At 47.0% G+C, this 24,690-nt stretch overlaps 1 protein-coding gene across 2 annotated transcripts in view; it reads left to right on the forward strand.

The window, feature by feature from the left end:
* The first annotated feature begins 10,540 nt into the window (after positions 1-10,540).
* The window catches only part of LOC140214419 (glutathione hydrolase-like YwrD proenzyme), a 55,405-nt gene continuing 41,255 nt past the window's right edge, over positions 10,541-24,690 (forward strand). The window contains exons 1-2 of one of the 2 annotated variants that reach the window (XM_072285790.1): positions 10,543-10,740; positions 21,097-21,250. In XM_072285790.1, coding sequence (XP_072141891.1) covers positions 10,647-10,740; positions 21,097-21,250 — 248 coding nt within the window. In that variant the 5' untranslated portion in view covers positions 10,543-10,646. Of the gene's footprint in view, positions 10,741-21,096; positions 21,251-24,690 lie in introns of both variants that reach the window. The other variant, XM_072285791.1, reaches the window with a different exon arrangement.

The following is a 24,690-nucleotide window of genomic DNA, read 5'->3' on the forward strand; positions in this document are numbered from 1 at the left end:
ATACAAAATGGCATTCGCAATTGATGGCGATGTCTTACGCACGCAGGCACTCGGCGATCGACATATACTATACTTTCAGGTTGCGCTTCACCCTACGCAAATCGGTGAGGTGGTCTTCCCACATTTTCAGCAGCGCGCGCGTCTCGTCGTCGCTCCAGTGCGCTTTGCGCTTCTTATTCTCCGCTGACGAAGCCGCAGAGTTGGCTTCCATGGTTGGTGGATAGGCTTTAGCGCGGCATCAATTTGAAAAAAAGAAATATGCAGAAATGGAAAAAAAAAAACTGACGAGCGTTTGTTTGTAAACATTTATTTATTTATTTATCACAGTACCCACAGCGCCAGTTTGGCATTACAGTGGGGGGGAGAAGTACATATATCATTGACAAACAGCAGTTAATATAGAATGCATGAAAAAGAAAGATACAGATCAGGGCAAATCTCCGTCACAACAAAAAGAAGAAACAAAGAAGCAGAGCATAACCGTACATGTGCGAAGTGAAACAAAGCGGTTCTGTTGACGCAAGCACAACGTACAGAGAAAAAAAATTGCAAGTCATACGGCTGAAGTAAAGGCATCATTTGAAGATAAAAAAATTATGGGGTTTTACGTGCCAAAACCACTTTCTGATTATGAGGCACGCCGTAGAGGAGGACTCCGGAAATTTCGACCACCTGGGGTTCTTTAACGTGCACCTAAATCTAAGTACACGGGTGTTTTCGCATTTCGCCCCCATCGAAATGCGGCCGCCGTGGCCGGGATTCCTTTGAAGATAGCGATACAACATCGCTGGGCAACCTGTTCCACTCACTGACCGTCTTAGGAAAAAATGACATCTTAAAAAGCTCCGTTCTACATCTATACTCTTTAATTTTAAGTGGATGATCGCGCCTGCCAGAAGTGTACTCCGGTGGCCTAATGTAGCTATCACGATTGAGGCCGGTCTTAGAATGATATATATTGTGCAAAAATTTTAATCTGAATGTTTTTCTACGATTTTGAAGTGTATTCCAGCCTAATGTTTCCTTTGTTTGGGATACGCTAAAATACCGAGTATAATTTTGAACCACGAAACGGGCTGCTAAGTTTTGTACTTTTTCTAGTTTCTTTATGTCTGTCGCAGTCCACGGGTCCCAGATAGTACAAGCATATTCCAGTATTGGTCTTATGTTAGTCTTGTAAAGCAGGTTCCTTGTTTCTAAAGGAAAGCACTTCACATTTCTACGCAGCATAGCAAGAACTCTATACGCCTTAGCAATTATATAGTTAACATGACGGTGCCAGCATAGTTGAGGGGTCAAGTACACCCCAAGGTATTTATATTCACACACGGATGCAAGATTTGTCCCGTTAATGCTATATGTATATACATTTGGTGACCTTTGTCTCGTAAAGCACATCTGCACAGTTTTGTCAAGATTTATACTCATGCCCCATTTATCGCACCACTCTGCAACCTTGTCTAAATCCTTCTGTAGTTCATTATAATCATCGGGACCTTTCATAACGCGATACAAAACGCAGTCGTCCGCAAACAATCGGATGAAAGATGATATGCCAACGGTAATGTCATTCATGTATAACAAAAACAATAGCGGACCCAAAACTGAACCTTGAGGCACCCCCGATGACACATCAACACCATGCGACAGCCTACCTCCAACGACTACGCGTTGTGTCCTACAATTTAAGTATTCTTTTATCCATTCAACAACCGTTTTATTTATGTTGTACCACGACAATTTCTCAAGCAGTAAAGAATGGGGCACTAGGTCAAAAGCCTTCCTGAAATCTAAAAAGATGCTATTTACACAGCACCCTTTGTCAAGAGTGGATGCTAGGTCGTGCGTTAATTCTGTAAGCCGATTAATACAAGAAAAACCACTTCGAAATGCGTGTTGCTGAGGGATCAACAAGGAAAACAAATTTAAGTGAGTCATGATATTGCTAAAAAGTACATGCTCAAAGATCTTGCAAGGTACGCTAGTCAAGGACACCGGTCGATAATTACACAGATTTTCGAGGTCCTGACTTCGGAATAGGAACAACATTGGCAATTTTCCAGTCTGTAGGCAACATTCCGCATGTCAAGGACTTGGCAAAGAGCACATAAAGGTATTTAGACAACGGGCCTGCACAAGCGGAAAGCAGATAGTTCGGCAAGCCATCGGGACCGCTGGCACTAGTGGTACTTAAACGCTCAAGTTGTAGTTGAATACCCCTCCTGTCGAATACAATGTCATTCATTGGTTCCCCTCCGATAAGCCCGTAGTGAAACATTGAATCAGTATTAGTTGCGCGCGCAGAAAAAGCAGAACCGAAGAACGAGCTAAAACATTCTGCCTTATCTAGACTATCATGCACAAGAGACCCACTGTGTTCGAGCTCAGGAAATGACACTTCGTCTTTTCTATTCTTCTTGATAAACTGCCAGAATTCTCTAGGGTTACTTTTTAACTTAGAATGAAAAGAAGCATAAAAAATACTTTTCGCGTGTGATATTGCGGAATTCGCCTCATTTGAAGCTTGTTGCAATTGTTGCTTTTTCTGGGGTGTCGGCTTCTTCCTGTACGCCTTGTATACTTTATTTTTTTTCCCCAGTGCCCTACGAACTTCCCTCGTGAACCACGGCTTACTTCTAGCCCGCCTTGCCGTCATTACCCATGACGGGACGAATTGGTCACGCAACTCGAAAATCTTCTTTTTAAGTAAACACCACAATTCGTCTACGTTAAGCGACTCTGACAATGTTTCAAATACGTCGTAATACGAGTCGAGTGCCAACGAGATTTCATCGACTTGTGCCTTTCAATAGCTGTATATCCGTCTACCTGCGCTATTAGCGACTTTAATGTACTCCAATTTCAGTTTGCACAAAACAGCGTTATGGTCACTTATGCCTGGCAAGATCAGCACAGGTTGCGTATCCACAGGCAAATTAGTAAAAAGTAAGTCTAACACATTGTTTCCACGGGTAGGTTGGCACACCAACTGCGATAGCGCAAATGAGTTGTGTAACTTCATCAATTCTTTTGCTGACGCACTAGACACATTAGGTACTGTCGCATTTTGCAACCAATTAATTTCGGGTAAATTAAAATCACCACCGATCACTAAGGAGTCATAATTTCTCACTTCTACATCTTCCACTAGCTTAGTTAAAACCTGTACCTTACTGCCAGGAGGCCTGTAAAAGGAACACACCGCCAGCGATTTTCCATTTTTCAAACGAAGTTGTACCCAGACAGCCTCAGTAGAATCATGTGACTTGCGTAAGATCTGCGACTGTATATTTTGATCAACGAGAATGAACACACCACCTCCGTGACAGTCTCTATCTTTCCTATAGCTAACGTAGTTGCTAGGAAAGACATCACAATCCCTATCGTTACCATCTAACCACGATTCAGTGCCCAAAATTACAGATGGTTTACTCATGTCAACCAAGTTAAAAAATTCATCTGTTTTGTTTCGGAGGCTTCTGCAGTTACGATAAGGAACGATAAAAACGCGCCTTTCTCTCGGCTTTGTCAAACTCGCACAACCTTCCCCATGGATTCGTCATAAACGTACTTCATTTTATGCAAGTAGAGTACGTCACGCTTTACGTACCCTTTATCTGCCTCAGACTGATGTTCCTTGGCATATTCAAGAAGCATTCTTCTTTTCTTTCGTAATGGCTCAGAAAAATCTTCCGAAATGGAAATTCTTGTACCTTTCAATTTCTTCGCCGCCAGCAGAACTTTCTGTTTGTCCTTATCTGAACGAAATTTGACAATTATAGGGCGTTACTTGTCAGCGTTAAATTTGCCAAGTCGGTGTGCCCTTTCTATTTCCACCTCGCCGACTTGTAATACTGAAGTGCACAGATTGAGAACACGCTCTTCAGATATTCTATATGGTTCCCGCGCGTCATCTCCGTCGACGCCAAAAAAGATTAAGTTACAACTCCGACTACGGTTTTCAAGATCGTCCACCTTGTGTACCAACGATGCTAAGTTAGCCTGGAAGGAATCACAGCTCGACTTATACTCTGCAACGCTACTGCGTAATTCTTCGAACCTGTCAATAGTTGCTTCAATCTTGGTCATACGCGCATTCATATTAGCCATAGCAGCCTTATTGTCTGCTTGGTACTTTTCAATAGCGGTTAGCTTCTGCTTGATTTCATTTTGGCCATCCAAGAGTTGCTGCAGTATCGTGTCACCGGGCCCAGGATTTAGTTCAACATCGCTGCATAACAACAACAGCAGGAAGTAAAATGCAGCGCGACGAAGCAGCAAAAAGTGAGTCTTCCTTCTACGAGAAGGTCGCCTGGCCCCTGATCGCGAGCATATACTCGCGAAAAGCACAGGGGGTGAAACCGGCAAGGCAAAAACACACTGCGCACATATATCATCTGAACCAACCTGCATGAAGAGCAGCAAAGACGTGAATGGCACAGCCATAGTAGTGCCGGTTTCACGCCCCCAATCCAGACTGAAGCTCGCCGCCTTTTGTACATGGAAGTGGTGCTTGCTAACAGCCCATGGTAGCTCGACCCGAGTTGCGCAACGTCCAAAAGCAGCGGCACTGCAGTATTCCTCGGTGATGTTGAAGTCGGTGTTTTCTAAAACAGTGTCAGCTGCGCATGACGGGTTGGTAACTTGCGACGACGGCCCTTGAACGATGTTCACTTCGGTGATGACGGGGCAGCGGCTCGTAAGTGAGCCAGCACCAACCTGCATGAAGAGCAGCAAAGACGTGAATGGCACAACCATAGTAGTGCCGGTAGTGCCAAGAGGTGCTAGCGTCTAGTTGAGACCCCATGGGAACAAGAATATAGTTGCACAAACTAGTTCAACTATCGTGCTGCACGTCATAACATTATTAGAAAGTTCACAACAGCAATTAATGAGAAACTTTACTCTAATTACATTTTGTTTTAACTTGTCGATTTTGTATTTTTTTGCCAAGCCCCTGTCGTCGAGGTTACACAAGTCGCGCTTGCATGAGTTCGGGAAACTCATTCAACGGGCGAATGCCATTAGCTGTGAATGTCATTCAATATACCCATTTTGCGACACTAGACTACCGCCAGGAAGCAGCAACCTTTCTTGCCACGTTTGTGTTCTCAAAGTCCTAAAACATGCATTTCAATGAGCACGTAAACGAGCTATGCATAATGAAGCCCTCAATAAGATTTGATTGTCAAGCCACTAAGGTACAACTGTCTACGTCTTGTATAAGTAGTGCCTTCTTTTTCCTATTCTGAAGTTTCACAAAGCACGTAACGCTGCAGCGCCAACATAACACACTTAAAAAACCGAGGTCCAAACGGTCAAAAGATGGTCTTTCAACATTTACGACGCCGTCGCTTTCTTGTCAGGCCTTTGACACCACACCGCGACACAAACATCGTCCCAGCCGCCGGCCCAGCGCGCTATCGCCACTTCGAGCAACAGAACAAAGGCAGGGTGATTTGCGTTGCACTGTCCCACTGCAGGTTATAGCAATTGCGCTTGGAGCGAAACCAAAACTGCCCAAAAATACTTGTAGACTAGTTTGCCAGTCACAGAATGCCAATGCGTAGCCTGTACTTCCCATAATTCCTATGATGGTTGAACGATCGCAGCGCCAGATTTCCCTCGAGTTATACTAATATGAAACTCTACGGCCCCTCAAAGGTGTACATTTGTCTAAGAGTGTACACTCTGTATTGCTTGCGTTTCCTTTCTTGAAAACGCTGCGCTCGCTACTTTCCTGTCGAGAATGCTCTGTCATGCTGATAACGCGCATGCCGTTCCTGACTTGGAAGTACCGGGCTCGCAGCGTTAAAGAAAGGAAATGCGGGCAAGACAGATGACGATCATTGTTTGGGGACGAAATACAACCGAAAGGGTGTAAATCTTTTTTAGAGTGTAGCGGGACAGCATGGCAACGCCGACGCCAACGCCAACGGCGACGCCACAAGTGCGCCTCGAGTCTCCTTATAATTTCTATCGCAGTGACAGAAAAGAGAATAAGCTCGTTGTAATACCGTTATGTGCAGAAGTTATCTCGTAACAAGGTGAAAACAGCACGAGAACGACGACTCATAGAAGGAGAAACACATACCACAGGCAAGGCTGTGGTGGGTGCTGCTCCTTCTGTGTCGTCGTCTTTTTCTTTTTGCACTGTTGTTATTTTTTTCATAAGGACTGTGCTAAATCAACTACCCCAGCATTGCACACTTCTGTAGTTAATGACCACAAGACTGATGCTAGCCGATACGACTTGAAACGTATCTTTTTTCTGCCCGAAACGAACTTAATGTGTGTGCCAACTCTTTCGTTGCCGCTAGAAACGTGCTCGTTTTCGGTGCTTTTATGTTTTATACTTTTATTTAAAGGCGTAGTAGTCGCAGCGTACACTGCGATACACTGAATTATAGCTTGAACATTGATGTTTTGAATGAATGTATAGCAATAATAATTTCTCGGCCAATTTTTGAGACTTCTTAGGTGAAAGTTCGAATAAGCACCTCAGTGAACACGAAGGAAAGTAGTGCTAAGAGATTTATTATCAACGGGCGCATGCGAATGGGTAGCAGTCACAAGCGTTCTGCCAAGGACAGCAACCACGGGCTCATACCAGTGGCGATGCTGCTGAGGCTGCAGGCTATACTCTTCTTCGTTACAGTAGTATTGTTTGCTATATTTAGTATAATACTAAGAGAAAAAAATAAATCGGAAATTTACAATGTATGCATCTGGTTCCTAGTTACTTACTTTTGTATTGCAGAACAGGCAAAAAGAGGCTATAAAAATTTGTTGGCGTTATTACTAGCCTATAGTGGTGCCCATGCTATGATGGAAACGAGTAGCTTCGCAAATGTGAAAACGGATCAGTTGATGTTGTACAGGGAGCATTTGTTTTTAACTCATTGCAGCAGGCACGCGGCTTGTTTTTTTTTTTTTTTTTACTGCATTCTTTAGGCTCGCGAAGCAAAGGTTGTCAGGTCAGCGAGCATGCCAATGCCTCCTCCCACTTGATCATTGCGTTCGATCGACTTTTTCTGTACGCGTTCAATTGGCGCTGGAGCCCCAACATGCTTTGCTCATTTCCTGTACGTTTTTTTTTTTTTTTTGCAGTAACAATAATGCACAATATTGTGCAATAATGAATAAGGGTACTTGCACAGAAGGAGATCAAAATGCAAGAGATCAGACTGCTAGTCAAGCTTCGATCAAAGGTCGGTCTGGAGTCGACTGCTTGCTTTTGTTTGAGTGAAAACCCCACACGACCGGAAGGATTGCTCGTGTTCATTTGTACGTACGCTGTCAAAGCGCCCGGACGGATAACAGCAACCCATGGTGAGCAAGATGAAGTTGCACTTGATATTAGTCGAACCCAATTATCAAAATAATACGGATTCATGAGCATCTACCGGGATTTAACGCATCATTAAAAGAGCGTGTACGTCGGATCGGAAATTGACAAGCCGAGAGAAGCTTGTCTCCACTGCGGCGGTCATTTAAATATTTGTTTTGTATTTTCTTTAATTTCAATAAATTGTACTGCTAAAATTTTTATGTCGAGTTTCTTTTTCTCAATGAATTGGTGGTGTATTCTATATATTAATCAATTGCCTGTACCCCCACCCCCCTTCTTTTAGGGGTACCTTGTATAAATAAATCAATAAAATATAATTTTTCTATTTCTTCAAAATCGGAGGAACCTTTTCTGTATACTATACATCATGTTTACATAACTGCTGCATGTCTTCAGGTTAACCTTCAAACTTTGTAAAACACCGCACATGCCCGGCGGTTCCTCACAGTCAATATTTAATGAACTTTATCTATATTGTATAGGGTGATATTTGTAGTCGCTGAAGCCACACTTCATATCTGTAAAATTAACTACAAGGAAGCTCGTACATTATTGGCTTTAAGAATTTTGGTTCTCACGTGCCGAAACCACGCTCTGATTAGGATGTAGTGGGGGACTCCGGATTAATTTTGATCACGTGGTTTCTTTTAAAGTCCATCGAATTCACGGTGCAGGCGCGTTTTTGCATTCTGCTGCAATCGCTATAGGCTCATCATTTCTCTAAGCGCACGTGACTACTTTAAATTCGCACTCTATGGGGTGTATATTGAAACCGGTTGATGCATGGCAACAAAAACCAACCTCCTTAAGGAAGGAACGTTGAGAAAGGACAAGACAATTACGGTTTATATGCAGTCATCGTGGTGTCCTTTTGTTTCGTTGCTGTTCGTCTCGCCTTTTAAGTGATGCTGTTGCCTTTTGTTATAATCAGTTTTTTACAGCTGTTGCAAATGTTCTAGTTGCACTGTTAAGAATACAGGGTTTTTTTTTTTTTTAGGTGCACCAAATTTTTTAAAGATTGCCTATGGCAGATAGCACAATTCTAACCCTTGATCTAAATTACTTGATGAGGTGGCCATTACTTCTACGAGAAATCAACATGTTCAATTAATCAATTAACGTAATTGTGCTAATTAACCACTTAATGAATTACTTTCTGCCATATATTTTAATAAGCTCATTATAGCCGCTGAGTTCGCACGGCGTATCCACTTGGAACGAATTCTTTGGACAGTACCAGTTCTGAGATATTATTTTTCGAAGAGTCCGACGAAATGCATGGGCATTCCAATTACTTTGTTAAGAAAACAATGTTTTATGTACTTAAGCACAAAAGTAAGTGGAACACCAATGCATTTCGACGGACACTTTGAAAATGAGTAATGTCGGAACTGGTGCTGTCCAGAGAATTCGTTCCAAGTGGATACCCCGTGCGAACTCAGCGGCTAGAATTCGTGGATCGAAATATATGGCGGAAGTAATTAATTAAAAAGTTAATTAGCGTGTATGCGTTAATTATTCAGTTGAACATTCCGATTTCTCTTAGAAGTAATGGCCTCCTCATTGAGTAATTTAGATCAATGGTTAGAATTGCTGGGTACTAGGCGCGAACACATAGAAACAAGAAAGGAGACGGCGCTCTCTCCCGTCTCCTTCCTTGTTTCTGTGTCTGTTCGCGCCTACTACCCAAGATGAATTGTGAACAATTCGCCCAACAAGACGTCCTTTTAAGTTGGAATTGTTCTATCAGGCAATCTTTAAAAAGTTTGTGCAGTTAAAAAAAAATAAGCACCCTGTATATGTTTTCCAACTGACCTTACGGCTAGATTGTGTCTATACCTTATGCAGAAAGCCGCATAATAAGTAACTGGCATGCGTACATGTTCTGTCACCACAATTATTTAGTTGCAGAAGAACATGAAGAACTATAATATTTAGTTGCACGCGGACACAGCCTTACAGATAAAGACACAATATTCCATGCCATACTTTCAGGAAACACGCATGAAATAATTCATACAATTCATAACTTCGCTTTATTATTGAAAAAATGAGGAGACTTCCGCACCATTATTCGCGCCGGCTGCTTCTTTTCGCAGTGCAAGCAAAACTAAAAGCACGGAAAGGGATATGCACTGACGACAGTCAGATAACACGAACATTTGCAAAGTTCTATCTATACACAAGAAAGTAAAAAGCAAACTAGGAGACACGGTTCCGTGAACAATTGAAAGTGTACAAAAGAGACTGAAAACACGCGCATACGTTAAGCTCATATGTACATAACTAGGAACATAACATATAATAACGGCAAACATGAGATACACACACATACGATATAATTCACAACCGGCTGTACTCAAAGTAAATGTAATAGCAGGGTCAACCGGAATATGTTAATAACCTTGTATATTTGTTTTAGCTAAAGAGATTTTAAAAGCCACAAATGCTCTTTTGTGCAGCTCTATTGTTGGCAATGGGCCAAGTATTTTTGTCAAAGTGAAAGGTCTATGGTGTAATATCAGGAGGAGCCCGTTGGCTTTTCACTTGTCCACTATCCTTGCCTTACGACTAATAGGTAATTATCTTAAATAACTGTGACACTTGCCGTCGTCGATTCGTGTGTATAGCTATTCCACGTAAATATGAATGATTTCAGTTTAATAATTTGTCTAGAAGTAGCTCGCCGTCTGCCCTGATGGGGGACGCCACCACGCTCGAGTGCTGCCGTTCAACACGGGGAGGTTCCAGCCGCAGCGTTCATTACGGCATAGCTTTGGCGACATAGCGCGCTCTTATACATTTGTCAATAGGCTTTTCGTGTAACTGCATACCTAGCTGCACACTTCACGAGGAAGGCAGGCGGCATCAATGAACGCAAAACTTTTCACGAAAGCTAAACACATTCCGCAGTCCTGACGTTTCGCAACACTTGACACCCGTCTCGGTCTTTTATTTCACAGCACTCCCGATTTAGAACACGACGCGCATACGTCTGCTTTGTTTTATTATTTTTCCCTTCTTTATTGTCCACGAGCATACGTCTGTTGCTGCCCTTGCGCGATAAACATGATCCCTAAAGAAAATGAAATCAAAAGAAGCTGTCCGTTATCAAGCCTGTGCTTTCTTTTATTCTGCCTCCTCTATGTTTTTTTTTTTTTTTCTCAGAGCTTATCGCATCCTTTATCGACGCGAGCAGAAAAACAGGAGCCGGGGTCCGAGTTCATTCCAAGTGCTGTTCGCAACGGGGCAGAAGCCGTCTACGACGCGCAAACAGGGTCTCGCTCGACGCAGTATGGCGGGGCCGTACACGTCGCGTCGGTCGCCCGTGCTGTCGCTGGGCGGCGGAGCCAGCACCGACGACCCGCTCGCCACTGCCGCGGCCATCGGTAAGCACGTTCCGAGTGTTCCTTGAGCCCGTCTTCCTGTGACAGGCGTGCGCTGAGCCTGTATATTCTACGCTAGCTACGCGTAGTGTATCGACGGCGCATACGCCGAAGGAAGTTGCCGAGTACGGGCTCTGTACCATAGGTCGCCAGACTTGATCCCGAGGGACTTGAGTGATGTTCTTACCCGAATCCGAGAGATCCGGGACAGTTTTAAGTCCTTGCGAGTCTTTGCACGAGTGAGTCTGACTGAGCCGGCGTGAATCTCGCTGAGCGTGCGTCGGAGTATATGCGGCGTTAGTCACTGCGTTAAGCGCAAGATATACTCCGGCGTAACGCGCGCGCGCGGCCACGCGCGGCGCGGTTAAGCGACGTCGGTGAAATGCGAGCACTCTACAGTCCGGCGTCACGGCGTGGCCGGCGTGCGCTGGTGCGCTTGGCGAACTCAACGCCGCCGGCGCGGACATAGAGCGTGTTCTATTCCACGCGGCTGCCGCTAGACCAGAATGCACTGCGCGCTGCAGCGGCCGCGAGCAGAGGCTGAATGGCGGCCTGCGGTGCGCGTACTGACAGTGCGGCTGTGGTTTTTTCAACATCCGTGTGTGATGAAAGCGCGAGTGATGACGCCTGCTTGAAGCGATTCGCAACCATCCATGTGTATACGATGTGAAACGCATGGAATACCGCGACACAGAGCGGAAGAACAACGCGTGCGAAGCTATACGAAAGCAGTGTGGTCTCGCCACAGGTAAGCTGCATTTCGCAGCTCCTGTACTAGCTGGTGATAGTCGCCGAGTTGAGGGCGCTTGTCGAATAGCTCTCGTATGTACATGGTTCGCTTCCATTTTTGACGTAGCCGATGTACTAGCAATATGAGTGCGATGTTCTGGCTGTCAGGCACGGCGGCCGCATTTCGATGGGGGCGAAATGCGAAAAACACCCCTGTGCTCAGATTTAGGTGCACGTTAAAGAACCCCAGGTGGTCGAAATTTCTGGAGTCCTCCACTACGGCGTGCCTCATGATCAGTAGTGGTTTTGGCACGGAAAAACCTATAATTTTGTTTCTGGCTGTCAGGACTAGTTAACGTCGCGGCCGTGAAGTTGCCCTCCCGGACGCACAGATGGCGCCAGCCTCGAGCTGCGCGTTAGCTGCGCGCGCACGCCGAACTGTAGAGGAAGCAAATTTCTTGCACGCCTGGCGTCGCTAGCGCAGCGTATCCGACTTCGCCTGCCGCGGCCTGGCGCGCCGAGAACGGCGGACTATATCTTGGCCTTTACAGTCTCGCACCGCTCGACGCGCTGCCGCGTAGTGACGCCGCACTCTATGGCTCGATTTCTTTCGTGACATATATGGAGCAACTGGTCAGTGGTTAGTATTCGTCGACGGTATTAAGGCACTCGAACCCGCGACCATTGGTGGGAGGCTCTTTGGGGTTACGAAAATTCAATGACGTCAAAATTGATGGTGCCACCATTGATGTCGAACCTGCGACAATTGTAGGGAGTCGAACCTACGACATTTGGTGGGAACCGCACCCTCCACCTTTGGTTGGACCGAAATTCAATGGCACCAAAATTGATGGCGCCACCATTGATGGTCGAACCCGCGACCATTGTGTTTATTAAGGCACAGTTAATAAAGTTGAAGTCACGCAATTAGGACTCTCGAACGTACGACCTTTGGTTGGAGAAAACAAATAGGAAGTAACAACGCAATCCGATGAGAAGGGCAAGTAATTCACTTACTGTCTCGTGAGCGCGCAGGTTTTCGCCTTCATCCTATGTAGCGTATGCTAAAGTTACTCAACTTTCTTTCCTGAGTTACCTGGCGACAAGCCAATGATGCGCCAGATGCATACGCCATGCGTCAGACACGCCACCGATGCGAGCGAGCCAAGCTGCGCATGTGAGCGTTCGGCTGTTCGGCCACTCGGCGTCCTGTTTCTCTTCGATGTGGTATAAAGGTTGATGTAGCTGCGGGCTCTTGGGCTCTCGGCGTACTTTTGCGTTCCTGCTGCACTTTGACACGGCAATCTGCTCTATTGGACTCCGGCAAGGTGAGAAGTTTTGTTTGACAGTCTGCGCTGCATTTCAAGCAATTTAGGCTTTTGGCACGTCACCGAGCGTTGTGACGCAGTTAGCCAAATACAACTCGCCGTTGCATAACAAGTTATGCGTCTACTGAATCTTACTGGGACATGTTTGTGACGTTTTCTATGGACCCCAACATTATTGTACCTTATTTCGGTACCTTTAGGGCAAGCTGACCGCACAGGGCGTTGTGACGCAGTTAGAGAAAAACAACTCGGCCGTTGTGGCGCAATTAGTTTGGAATGTACTGAACCATGCTGGGACATGTTCGTGACGCTTTATATAGGCTCCAACATTATTGTAACTTATTTCTGTGATTTTTGGGATAGTTTTTGGGCAGACTTGCTGCACGAAGCGCTCTTGTGATGCAGCTAGCGAAATTCGGAGCTGCGGTGGCGCACCATGTTTAACCTTGGCTAGTTTCGTGTTTGCCGAGTCTTACGGGGTCAAGTTTGGAACGCTTTTTATGCCCCGGCCCCCACCAACATATACCTTCTTACGGTACTCACGCTTGTCGAAAACGCGACGAGCGATTGCTCAAAGCGATAACTTTGCTGGCGCCGGCAGAACGCGCAAAGGAACACAGCGGAGTTCAAGAATAAGGAACTTGTAACTCCAAAATTACGTCTTTTAGACGACAGAAAAGAGGCTTTGCACCCATGCATCTGTCTTGAGTGCGAATAGAAGGCATTCTGCGAGCATCTAGCATGGTCTGGCTGGGAGCATGTGTAGTGGCCACCACTGTGAATGTGGCGTACTATCGCGTCGACTGAGGCCAATTTGTGTCGAAATCGTGCACTCGCCCGTGGATTTGTGCCCTTAAAGAGCAGGAAATAAAGTAATGGGGAAATGCTTGGAAATCAGATGTTTTCGTCATCTTTTATGTATGGTAGTGTTTGGTAAGTCAGGTATTTTCTGCGCCATGCTTGTGAAAGCGAATTGCCTTCGTTCGTAATGTTGCCTTTTGACCACTTTTGCATGTTCCGCCTCTAAACGTAGTTTTCTTATAAAATGTAAATACCAAAATGACACGTGCTCGTAATTACTTTTTTTTTTCAGCTGATGCCGTCCGATGGAGCTTCGGGCGGGAACTACTGCTGCTTACTTGGTGCCGCAACATTGGTTGAACGCACCAAAAGTCCAGAATAATGTTTTACATATATAAAGCAAAATAAACATTTCCTCATTTCACAAGGCGTCTTGCGTTTACATTCTGAAATAGCTCGTTCTCAGTCATATTTATTTTACTAAATAAAATTTCCGCACCGAAACAGTGCGCGGTTGAGCGATAAAAGCAAGTTAACACATGCCGCGCCGATCAGTGCAGCGTTCAAAACGCGCGCGCCCGAAACTGAAATTGGAAGTGTGGTTCAGGTTTCCACATCAGCCGCCTAGTGCGCTACAGTCAATTCGGCCGCTGGGTTCTCAGTGTGTCCGCTCTTGTTGAATGTCTTTCTCAGTTGCGCTGCGCTATTAGCCCCGAGATCTTTGAGTGGCGCCCTCTCGCGTGTGGCATTAGAGATTCGACCCTGGCCGCCGCGGCCAGGGTCCTGGCCGCCGCGGCCAGGGTCGAATCGACGACCTCAAACTTAACAGCGCAATGCTATAGCCACTGGGCTACCACATCGGGTGGTGATACAGCAGGTACCTTAAATATACGTTTGTTGTCTTCCTTATGCTGTCATTTATGAACTAAAACTAGGAAGAAATACACTGTAATTGGAGAACACTGTACTACGCGAGACGCAATCATAGCGAGAGAAAACGCATGGAAATGAAGCTATTCTACAGCTGGAGCGTAGCAGACGACAAAGTTAGTTCCCCCGAGAGGCGTCTTCGGAGCGTAAAGCCCATGAAATTCGTAAAGTAGCGCCACGCGTTGAAGAATGCCGCCTCCTCCTCGCGCGCTCTGGCCGAGGCCGACGCCGCGTCGTTATTGGCCTAATAGCATCACGTGGGCCCTCGCGCCGGCTTCGTTTGTTTACAGTCGCGCTTCAGCGCCATTTTTGCTTGAGAAGCGTTTGCGGAGTGGCGAGGAGCGTATGTTGGCGCAGTTGCTTATCTGTATCGTTTTGATTTGCGAACGCCTTGAAGTAAGTTTTGTATAGAATGTGCGACGTCGCTTCGCAGCATTTTCTGTGACCATGACCCTCTGTGCCTTCGGATGCCAGAGTAGCTTTAGCAAAGGCGAGAAGCTCTTCCCGATATTGTCCGGTAAGCGCTACGGGTTAAGAAAGACATGGATTCATCGAATTGGGAGGGAGAACTTCAGACCTACACTCTGCACACGACTGTATGAGGGAGTTGCGAGTATATCATAGTATAGTCCTACACGACGTGCACTTTGCTTACATAAGCAGTATGTGGTCGTATTCGGTGCGCATAATCGTATTGTACGCCAACAGTCTTCAATTCGCGGGCACGTGAGGCTGCGTGCGAAAACGTGATTATGAAACCTTTAGGATTCAGCGCATTCCTTTTGAGAAAATTTGAGGCTCGAGCGTGAAAACTCATCTTAGGAAATCAACTCTGCATTTTGTGGTTGCTAACTGAGCCTTGTTTAGAGCGAATAGCTTTGTTTGCCTATTTTCTTCGTGTTCGTCATTGGCGGTCGCCCAGGGGATTTACGATACAGTACAGACTCATATTTTTTTTTTCACATTTCAATAGCTTTTGCTTGGACTTTAGCTAACGAGACACTTTTATGTTGCCTAAACACGCCTGAGATGGCTTCGTTAGCCTTAGAGAAAAAAGACCTATGAGTCATGACTGCAAAACCACTCTCCTTGTCGGCGGTCGCTACACACAATGAATTATCCACTAAATACGAAGCTACGCGACGTACAAATACCCTTTAAGGTTGAGGCTTACAGCGTTTTAGAGCGTCGACGTCTTCGGAGATGTCATGACTCATGGGTATTTTTTCTCTAAGGCTAACGAAGCCATTTCAGGCATGTTTAGGCAACATAAAAGCGTCTCGTCAGCTAAATTCCAAGCAAAAGCTATTGAAATGTGCAAAAAAAAATTAATCTGAATAAGGTTGTAAAAGGCATTGAGAAGAATAGCGGGAAGTGTTTAGATATATTTTTTAGCGCGACGACACACGAAAGTAACTTCCCCTTAAAGGGAAGCTGCAACACTTTTCGAAAAAAATGAGTTCTCTGCGGCATTCTACAGTTTTGAGTCCCCTGAACACGAATATCTGGTTCAAAAAGGGCGGAAACAAACGCAAGCGGCTGTTTTTCCAAGAAAACGCGCACCAGCGCCTCAGGGCATCGCGCGAACGCCGCTGTTGCCCGTGATTGGTCGGGGCCGCTGTGACGTCGTTGGCGGTAGTCGCCGGTCGGCGCCGCCGCATGTCTCCGTTTCAGAGCGTAGCACCATTCCTTTCTCTCTGGTAGCACGCGGTTCTGCTGTTCTGGCTTCATAGCTGAGTTGCAAGATGGAACGTTCTCGCTGTCTCTGACAGCTTGTATTGTCCCCGTACATGTTTGAACCCACAGCCGATACGGAAAACGATGGCGGCAACAGAGTCAACGACGACATTGAGTGTGCCAACAGCGAGAGCGATGTGTGCACCTTCTCGCGCGCTGGAAATCTTAGCTGGTACGCATGTTTTTTTTTTTTTTCCATGTAGCTGCACGTTGCAATGACGGGAGAAAAAATGCGCTAAAGTGTCACTGGGAACATGCTGCTGGAAGAATGCCGAAGCACTAACTTCTCATTAGATTTACACGGGTGCAATTCCGCGATGTCAAGCACCTTGCCGCTGCTTGTCTGAAGTCCCGTGGTTTTTTCAGCGTTGATACACGATCGCGAACATAAGTGCCGCGTTTCAAAGCGCGCACATGCAGTGCTGTGAGGTACAGTCATGGAAGGTGCTTATCATACACATCCAGAGACGACCAGAGGTATTATATGTGCAATATTCATACTATGGTTCGACGACTTTGCGAGTGTGGCTCGATCAAGAATCGGTATGCGTGCTCCATGCTAGTGTTGACATAAAGATATTAGGCAGTTTTAGCACCGCCGTGTGGTAAACACGATAACTGAACCGTACGTCGAATGTCACTAGGCAAGCCTACACTCAATTTGATACCTCAGGTGCATCGCTGTGGAAGCTACGCTCGAAGTCCGGTCACCAAAATTTATAACTGCGCGCGTTTCCGTCTATGCTTCGCAGCGTGCCAGCGGCGTTTGCTCGCGCGAGCATGCACGTGAAGCTGCCGCGACGGGCTGCAATTAAAAAATACCGAAAAGAAATTTTTTTAAAAGAACGTGTCAGCAGCCGTATAAGTACACGGATGGTTTCTATGGGTAAATTCTTCTTTTTTATTTTCATTCCGAACTGAACTTATATATGGAAAGCTTTCTGAAAAATCGGGTCAAGAAACACCGAACTTTTTCTAACTGCGAACGCAGCCACTGCAAGAAGTATCTCAAGCCTCCACAGCGTTGCACCTGATGTATGAAACGGAGTATAGCAACGCTAGCAACAACGCGTTTTCGCATTTGTCGTAAAGCTATCCGGCTACGCTAAAACTGTGTTACCAGACGTTAATGACTGCAAATGTTCGTATTTCTCCAGTGCATCAATGTGAGCCTAATCACGCTTTCATTAAACTAGGTGCACCTGCATGTGCTGCGTATTGATGGAAGATGAAGAGAACTGCTTGTGCTGCCAGGAGGTGCAAGAGATTAGGAAAAAACAGAAGCGCACGCAGTGCGTAACAAGTTCAAGACAATTCAGGACTGTGTGCCTCAGCAGGGCAGTACTGGAAGTGGCACTTGCCCAGAAAGGAGTCGAACCGGCTGGACAAGGCAAGAAGTTTACACACAGGTGTGAAAATGATATGGCCAATGGAAAAAGAGTGATGCAAAAGCAATTTTTTTTTACAGCCAGTTGAGGTATGCAGCATACCGCCAGTTTGTCTGGCTAGTATGGAAGAAGTTGGGAAAGAAGAACCGTCGAATTCTGCCAAGCTGTGTACTTGAAGTTGTTCGGGCTTCAGTCGCGCCGATTTAATTGGAATACCGATTGCCCGCATCGTTGTCAAGCTCCGATGATAGTCACTGTCGCGGAAATGGTCCGAGCACATCACAGTTGATTTCGTCGGCACGAACTTGTCTCTCCTCACCGCACGTACCCACTGCGCTGCAAGCTTCTTTTCCTTCGGGAATTTGTGAAACACCACATCGTCTCGCCCGCCTGTGTTCGCGCAGCCGAATGCTGCACAGAACGAGGGCATGTTGGGCGCCCTTGGCTGTAGGCACTCACGCAGCACAGAAGGAAAGAACAGTTTACGAAAATCGCAAAACAAACGTGAGCGGCGGCGGCGGCGGCGGCGGCGGCAGATCTAAAGCGCAGGACGGAAAGAGGCATGCCAGCACATGTCAGCACGCCGGTCCGCAGCTCGGTTGGCTCGGTCTCCGCCCATGACGTCACTCTCGCCGCTTCTCTCCTCTGCCAACGTCCTCACCCGGCGCTCCGGGAAGCGATGGGGGCGTGTCCGCGCGGGTGATTTAGAAAGCGATTTCCGCCCGTTAAATTAACAAAACGAAAAAAAAATTTCAGAACCGTAAATTATTAGGTCTGTTCTTCCCAATCCCAGCAATTCATAGAAATTGAAAACCGTTTCAGCTTCCCTTTAAGGGTTAGTGTGCCTGAGAAAGGGACCTGGCAGAAGGAAATAGCCACCTACCTGCTCAAAACATTATATCTTCTCGACATTAATGACCCCTTCTTTGAGAAGGGTTCAGACCAAGTTCTAGAATTTGTTAAAGTGCACTCTGACGAAGGGTTGAACGTATTCTCCGCTGACATAAAATACATTTATTACTCTATTCCTCAATCTGACCTGTTAACCTGCGTTGAAGAAAGCATTGACGAATTTGGTTCTGTGCAGTTTTGCAATGAAGCCGCAACTTCAGTTCAGAGTTTTTTTAGCATTACTCAAGCAATATGGGACCTCAACGCTTATCCAGTGGAATAATGTTCCGTTTCTACAGAAGCAAGGCGTATGTATCGGGTCTTGTTTGGCACCCGAACCTGTATCTTGCAAAACTAGACAGTCTTGGCAGAGAGGTTGAAGGGAGCCTCAGTTTACAGAGCATTCCGATACCTTGATGATTTCCTTTTATTTCTTGATTGCCCTTCTCAATGTTTTCAAAAAGAATATGAAGGTGTTACAAGCATAATTTTTGAATTTCTTAGTCCCCTCGATGTGTCCTTCGAAATGCCAATGGATACGAGCATCCGCTTTCTCGATCTACGATTAGTATTGTCCGACGATCGCATCTGCTGGTGTTTCCAACCTAGAGCTAATAAGCCTCCTTTATCGTACAGTTCTGCTCATTCCAAGCTTATTAAAAGGGGCATAGAGAAAATGTGTCTGAACAATGCACTGAAGAAGTCGTACCCTCATTGAATTTCTTCCAGTTTTCAACAACAGGTAGTGCGGTTGAGTGAGGCTGGTTTTCCAAACAATTTAATTGTCAGTTGCTGAAGCGATGCTCAGAGCGATGCAGTCGGGAGAGTCTCGCTCCTCGACGTCAGGGTCTGGAAAAAAGAAAAACTTCGCCGTAATTCCTTACATGCACCGCTTATCGCATAATCTGAAGAAGATAGGACAACGTGGGAAGGTTGACGTAATATTCACTGCCCCAAACAAGCTTATCAGCTTGTGTGCATAAACAAGACCATCTAGTAAAACAAAGGACGCGTGCAAAAAGCAGCTCAGAAAAGCGTACGCTAACTGTAGGACCTGTGTTATTTACCGAATTCCATTGCCCTGTGGAAAGAGTTATATAGGACAAACCGGCAGATGCATTAATGATAGGCTTAGAGAGCACTCCCTATAAAGTTAACAAGGCTTCGCCGGATGGCTTCCTCGCAATTCGCTGTCACAAGTGCGTATGCTTTCCGCGATTCGATGATACAGTTATTATCGGGAGAAGCAAATGCGAATTCACTCGTCTCATCATTGAAAGTGCTCATATTGAAGAGTTTGGCAATGCTTGTGTTAGCCAGTCGTCCTTGTCACTATCAGAGTTGGAATTCCTGCGCATGCGTTAAACATAATAGCTTTTGTCTAGTCTGCAAGTGAGTTGCACTATCATTTGCTCAGTTATCTTGTCAGTAGACACGTGCTTAAAAGTGAGAAAATGTGAGGGTATAAAAGTGGCGCCCATCCCGGAATAAAATTGTTGTTGGGAGTAAGCGCCTGCGTGTGTCTGTTTTCTCTTCTGCGTCCTCGTGTTTTTTGCGCTACAAGAAAAACTGCAAAATGTTACACAAGCATGCCCAAATATCTACACTTATGGGCTTAATAGGGTTGAAGCTTGTGCATTTCAACTTCGTAGGCATGTTTTGACTCACTGTTAGCGCGATCAATTCTATATACAAGCGAAGGCGCTGTCGCGTTGTGAGTTCGATGGCCGGTAGCGCAGGGTTTGTCGAGCGTTGGTCGGCACGCTGATTTTGTTGGTACCGTGGACAAGAAAGCCCGTCTCAGTCCGACAACTCGCGGTCTTCGGTTGCGTCGTTGTCGGCCTGGTATGATAAAATGCTTTCAGGTACGCACGGTACTCAATAGTCGGTCAATCGTGGACGTGATCATCTTGTCGGTATCGTATCGACTGTTTTACCGCGCCTTAAACGAGACGAGTACGTGAAGTCGGGCATGCGCTGCCACCACCAGCAAGAGAGGGGCTACGCAGCGAGATGACGTCATCAGCAACGTGATGTTTTCAAGTGTCGCCCAAGTGTAACGCACGGGTTTTTCGTTAAATTTGCTAGCCATCAATGAAAGGGGGCAACTACCTGACTCACGGTGCGGTCCGAAGTACTCGGACGAAGCACTGGCCGCTTTCTGTTTTAAAAGGCAGTTGCAGTCTTACGCTACGCTCGTTTTCGGCACCGCAACGACGTCGAGCTACGAGTGGAGCTTCAACGCGGTACACGACGTGAGTGTTTGCAGCAGCGCCACAGAACACATCTATAAACTTGGCAGCGCGCGTCCGCGCGCATTTTTTTTTCCTCGGAGGACTTTGCGACGTGCAGCGACGCGTGCTACCCTTCCAAAACGTTTCGCGACTAATCCGCTAGGGCAGGGCGCATGCGCCGTGGCGCCATGAAATAAGATGGATGACGGCGGTAAGGAATGAAGCGGGTAATCAATTCAACGAGTGTCGACGGCCAAGAAGCGCCGCCGCGGGAGCGTAAAGTCAGACTACTGCGATGTATTGTGGTGCTTTTCGCCGCAGAGGTGCTGAATCGCGGTGGAAACGCGGCGGACGCGGCGGTGGCCGCAGCGGCCGCGCTCCAGGTGCTCAAGCCGTACGCGACGGGCATCGGAGGCGACTGCTTCGCCCTCTTCTACGACGCCCAGACGCGAGCCGTGCGCTGCATCGACGGAAGGTGAGGACAGCAGCGGTTCACCACAGCGCGTTGAGCTCACAAGAGCTGCAGATATGGCAGCGATTTAAACAGGATTCGAATAAAAGTTCTGAATGACTGGTAATGCATTATTTTATTTCTTGGGATATACTTTGCTTCGGTCGTTCGTGTATAATCTCCGCGATCAAGTCAAGTTGGAGGAACAACCGAGCACAGCTACCGCAACTAGGTATATGACGTAAACGTGATAAAATACAATGGAACTGTGCAACCTTGCACAGTGTATATTTATATTAGTCGTCTCTGTTAGAGATCTCAGTGAAAAAGATGACAGTAAGGGTCATTTTCTTTTTTTCTTTGTTTTTTGCAATTTCACTCGTAAATGCGAAGCAGTGACGTAAGAGCTCGCACAATATTATGCGCCGCATGTCTTCGGCTGTTTCTTGCGTTATCAGTTGTAGTAAACTGTTGTAGATGGGGGGGGGGGGGGGGCACACTTCGGGATCTTACCGCATTATTCACGTAAGCACATGCACATTCGCACAGGTTGTCAACTCCATACTGACACGTGTACTTATCTTTATCGGGCGACCACGTTTGGCCGCCTAACAAATGTTATCGTGCAGCGCAGGACGCGCCTGCATGTAAAAGAAGTTTCTGGAAAGTTTTCGATGCTTCTATCCGCTGTCTGTTGTCGCCGAACTTTGTGTTATCTGATTTTATCGCGTGACGCGAATAGTGTAGAACTTTGTGGAAGACACGCGGGTCCCATCGGTTAATCTGGCACATTCGACGGCTGATCTATAAAAGCCGACGCGCTTTACCCGCTGAGCAGATTTTACGACGATCGCCGACTGTGTTCGCCGCTCTCGTTGTGCTTTAAGTGTAGCCTGTTTTGTGGGCACAGGTTCGCCCAATAAAAGCTAGTTTTTGCCTTTCACAGTTTTGCTACTGTGTTCTTTGACGTCACGACCACGTGACATCTGGTGGAGGTGCTTTGCGTTCATGTACCGGACGCCCCCACAAAGCCGTGACCCAAGCCCTCACTCGGAAGACACCAACGTCGCCAAGAACCAGCGAGGTAGCCGCAGGCTGCAAGGACTGCCCCCGGAGCACGGACTTTTGCCTGAGACGACTAGGAAGATGGCCAAGACTACACCGACGAAAGACGACTTGACGACCCACCGTTCCAGCTTTAGTTCAACACGACGCAGCCGTGACCCGACGCCAAGACGTAACTGCAACGCCAGACAAAGAACCACCGACCTCGACGTGCTTCTCGACGGCCACGCAGTTACCGCCTTAGTGGACACAGGGGCCGATTACTCCGTAATGAGTGGACACATCGCCGCCCATTTGAAGAAAGTTAAAACTGCATGGGAAGGCCCTCAAATTCGAACCGCTGGAGGACACCTCATTACGCCGACTGGAGTCTGCACGGCAAGAATTACCGTTCATGACCGGACTTACCCTGCCACCTTCGTTATCCTCCAACAGTGTTCACGAGACGTCATTCTCGGCATGGACTTCCTGAACCAACACGGCGCAATCATCGACCTGAAGTCGAAGTCAATAACGCTGTCGGAAGATCAAGCGCTAGCGCCGGAGAGCCCTCGTAGTCACCACGCCTTGAGGGTGCTCGAAGATCAAGTGAGCATCCCGCCTCGCTCCAGCATTGTCATTTCAGTCGGCACCGAAACACCCGCTGACGTAGAAGGCGTCATCGAAGGCGACCAACGTCTACTGCTCGACCGTGAAATTTGCGTCGCAAGAGGGATCGCTCGACTGCACGGAGGAAACACGAAGGTGTTGCTGACAAACTTCAGCCAGGAGTTCAAGCACATCAACAAGGGCACGACGATCGCATACATCGAGGAAATTCAGGAAACCAGCGATGCTTTTGTCCTCTCCGATTCTGTCGCATCTACCCCGACGACCGTAGTTCCCGAGCCAGACTTCGACATAAATCCAAGTCTCCCCGTGATTAAGAAGCAACAGCTCAGAAGTCTGCTTCGACGATACAAAGACTGCTTTTCGACGTCATCGAGGATTCGACAAACCCCAGTCGCAAAGCATCGCATAATAACCGAAGAGTGCGCTCGACCACTCCGCCAGAGCCCTTACAGAGTTTCGACGCGAGAACGCGAAGCTATAAGACACCAAGTCGACGAAATGCTGCGCGACGACATCATCCAGCCGTCGAAAAGCCCGTGGGCCTCTCCAGTAGTTTTAGTTAAGAAAAAGGACGGAACCCTACGTTTCTGCGTCGATTATCGTCGATTGAACAAAATCACGAAGAAAGACGTATACCCCCTCCCACGGATAGACGACGCATTGGATCGGCTCTGCAATGCTAAATACTTCTCATCGATGGACCTCAAGTCTGGCTACTGGCAAATAGAAGTCGACGAAAGAGATCGTGAAAAGACCGCCTTCATCACGCCAGACGGCCTCTACGAGTTCAAGGTTATGCCATTCGGACTGTGCTCGGCGCCTGCAACGTTCCAGCGCGTCATGGACACGGTATTAGCAGGATTAAAGTGGCAGACCTGTCTCGTTTACTTGGATGACGTCGTCGTCTTCGCCGGAAATTTCGACGATCACCTCAAGCGGCTTGCGACAGTACTAGAAGCCATCAAGTCGTCAGGGCTTACTCTGAAGCCGGAAAAATGCCGCTTCGCTTACGATGAGCTTCTGTTCCTAGGCCACGTAATCAGCAAATCTGGTGTCCGTCCAGACCCGCAAAAGACAGCTGCAATCGCACAGTTCCCGCAACCCATCGACAAGAAAGCAGTGCGTAGATTCCTTGGCATGTGTGCCTACTACAGGCGCTTTGTCAAGGACTTTTCACGCATCGCCGAGCCGTTGACACGTCTAACTAAATGTGATGTTGAGTTCAAGTGGGAAACGCCGCAGGCCGACGCATTTGAAGAACTCAAACGACGCATGCAGTCGCCGCCGGTACTTGCGCACTTCGACGAGTACGCCGATACAGAAATCCATACTGACGCCAGTAGCCTAGGCCTCGGTGCCGTTCTAGTCCAGAGGAGAAACGGAGTCGAACAGGTGATAGCTTACGCTAGCCGGTCGCTGTCAAAAGCGGAAGGCAACTATTCTACGACCGAAAAGGAATGCCTCGCCATCGTTTGGGCTACAGCTAAATTTCGCCCTTATCTTTATGGCAGGCCATTCAAAGTCGTCAGTGACCATCATGCGTTGTGTTGGCTAGCGAATATAACGGATCCTTCAGGACGACTGGCGCGGTGGAGCCTCAGACTACAAGAATACGACATCACTGTAACCTACAAGTCCGGACGAAAACACTCCGATGCCGACTGCCTATCACGCGCCCCCATTGACCCGCCGCCGCAAGACGACGAGAATGACGACGCCTTCCTTGGCATAATAAGCGCGGAAGACTTCGCTGCACAGCAACAGGCAGACGTGGAGCTAAAAGGCCT

Source organism: Dermacentor andersoni, unplaced genomic scaffold (assembly GCF_023375885.2).
Source record: "Dermacentor andersoni unplaced genomic scaffold, qqDerAnde1_hic_scaffold ctg00000042.1, whole genome shotgun sequence".
NCBI classification, from domain to species: Eukaryota; Metazoa; Arthropoda; class Arachnida; order Ixodida; family Ixodidae; genus Dermacentor; species Dermacentor andersoni.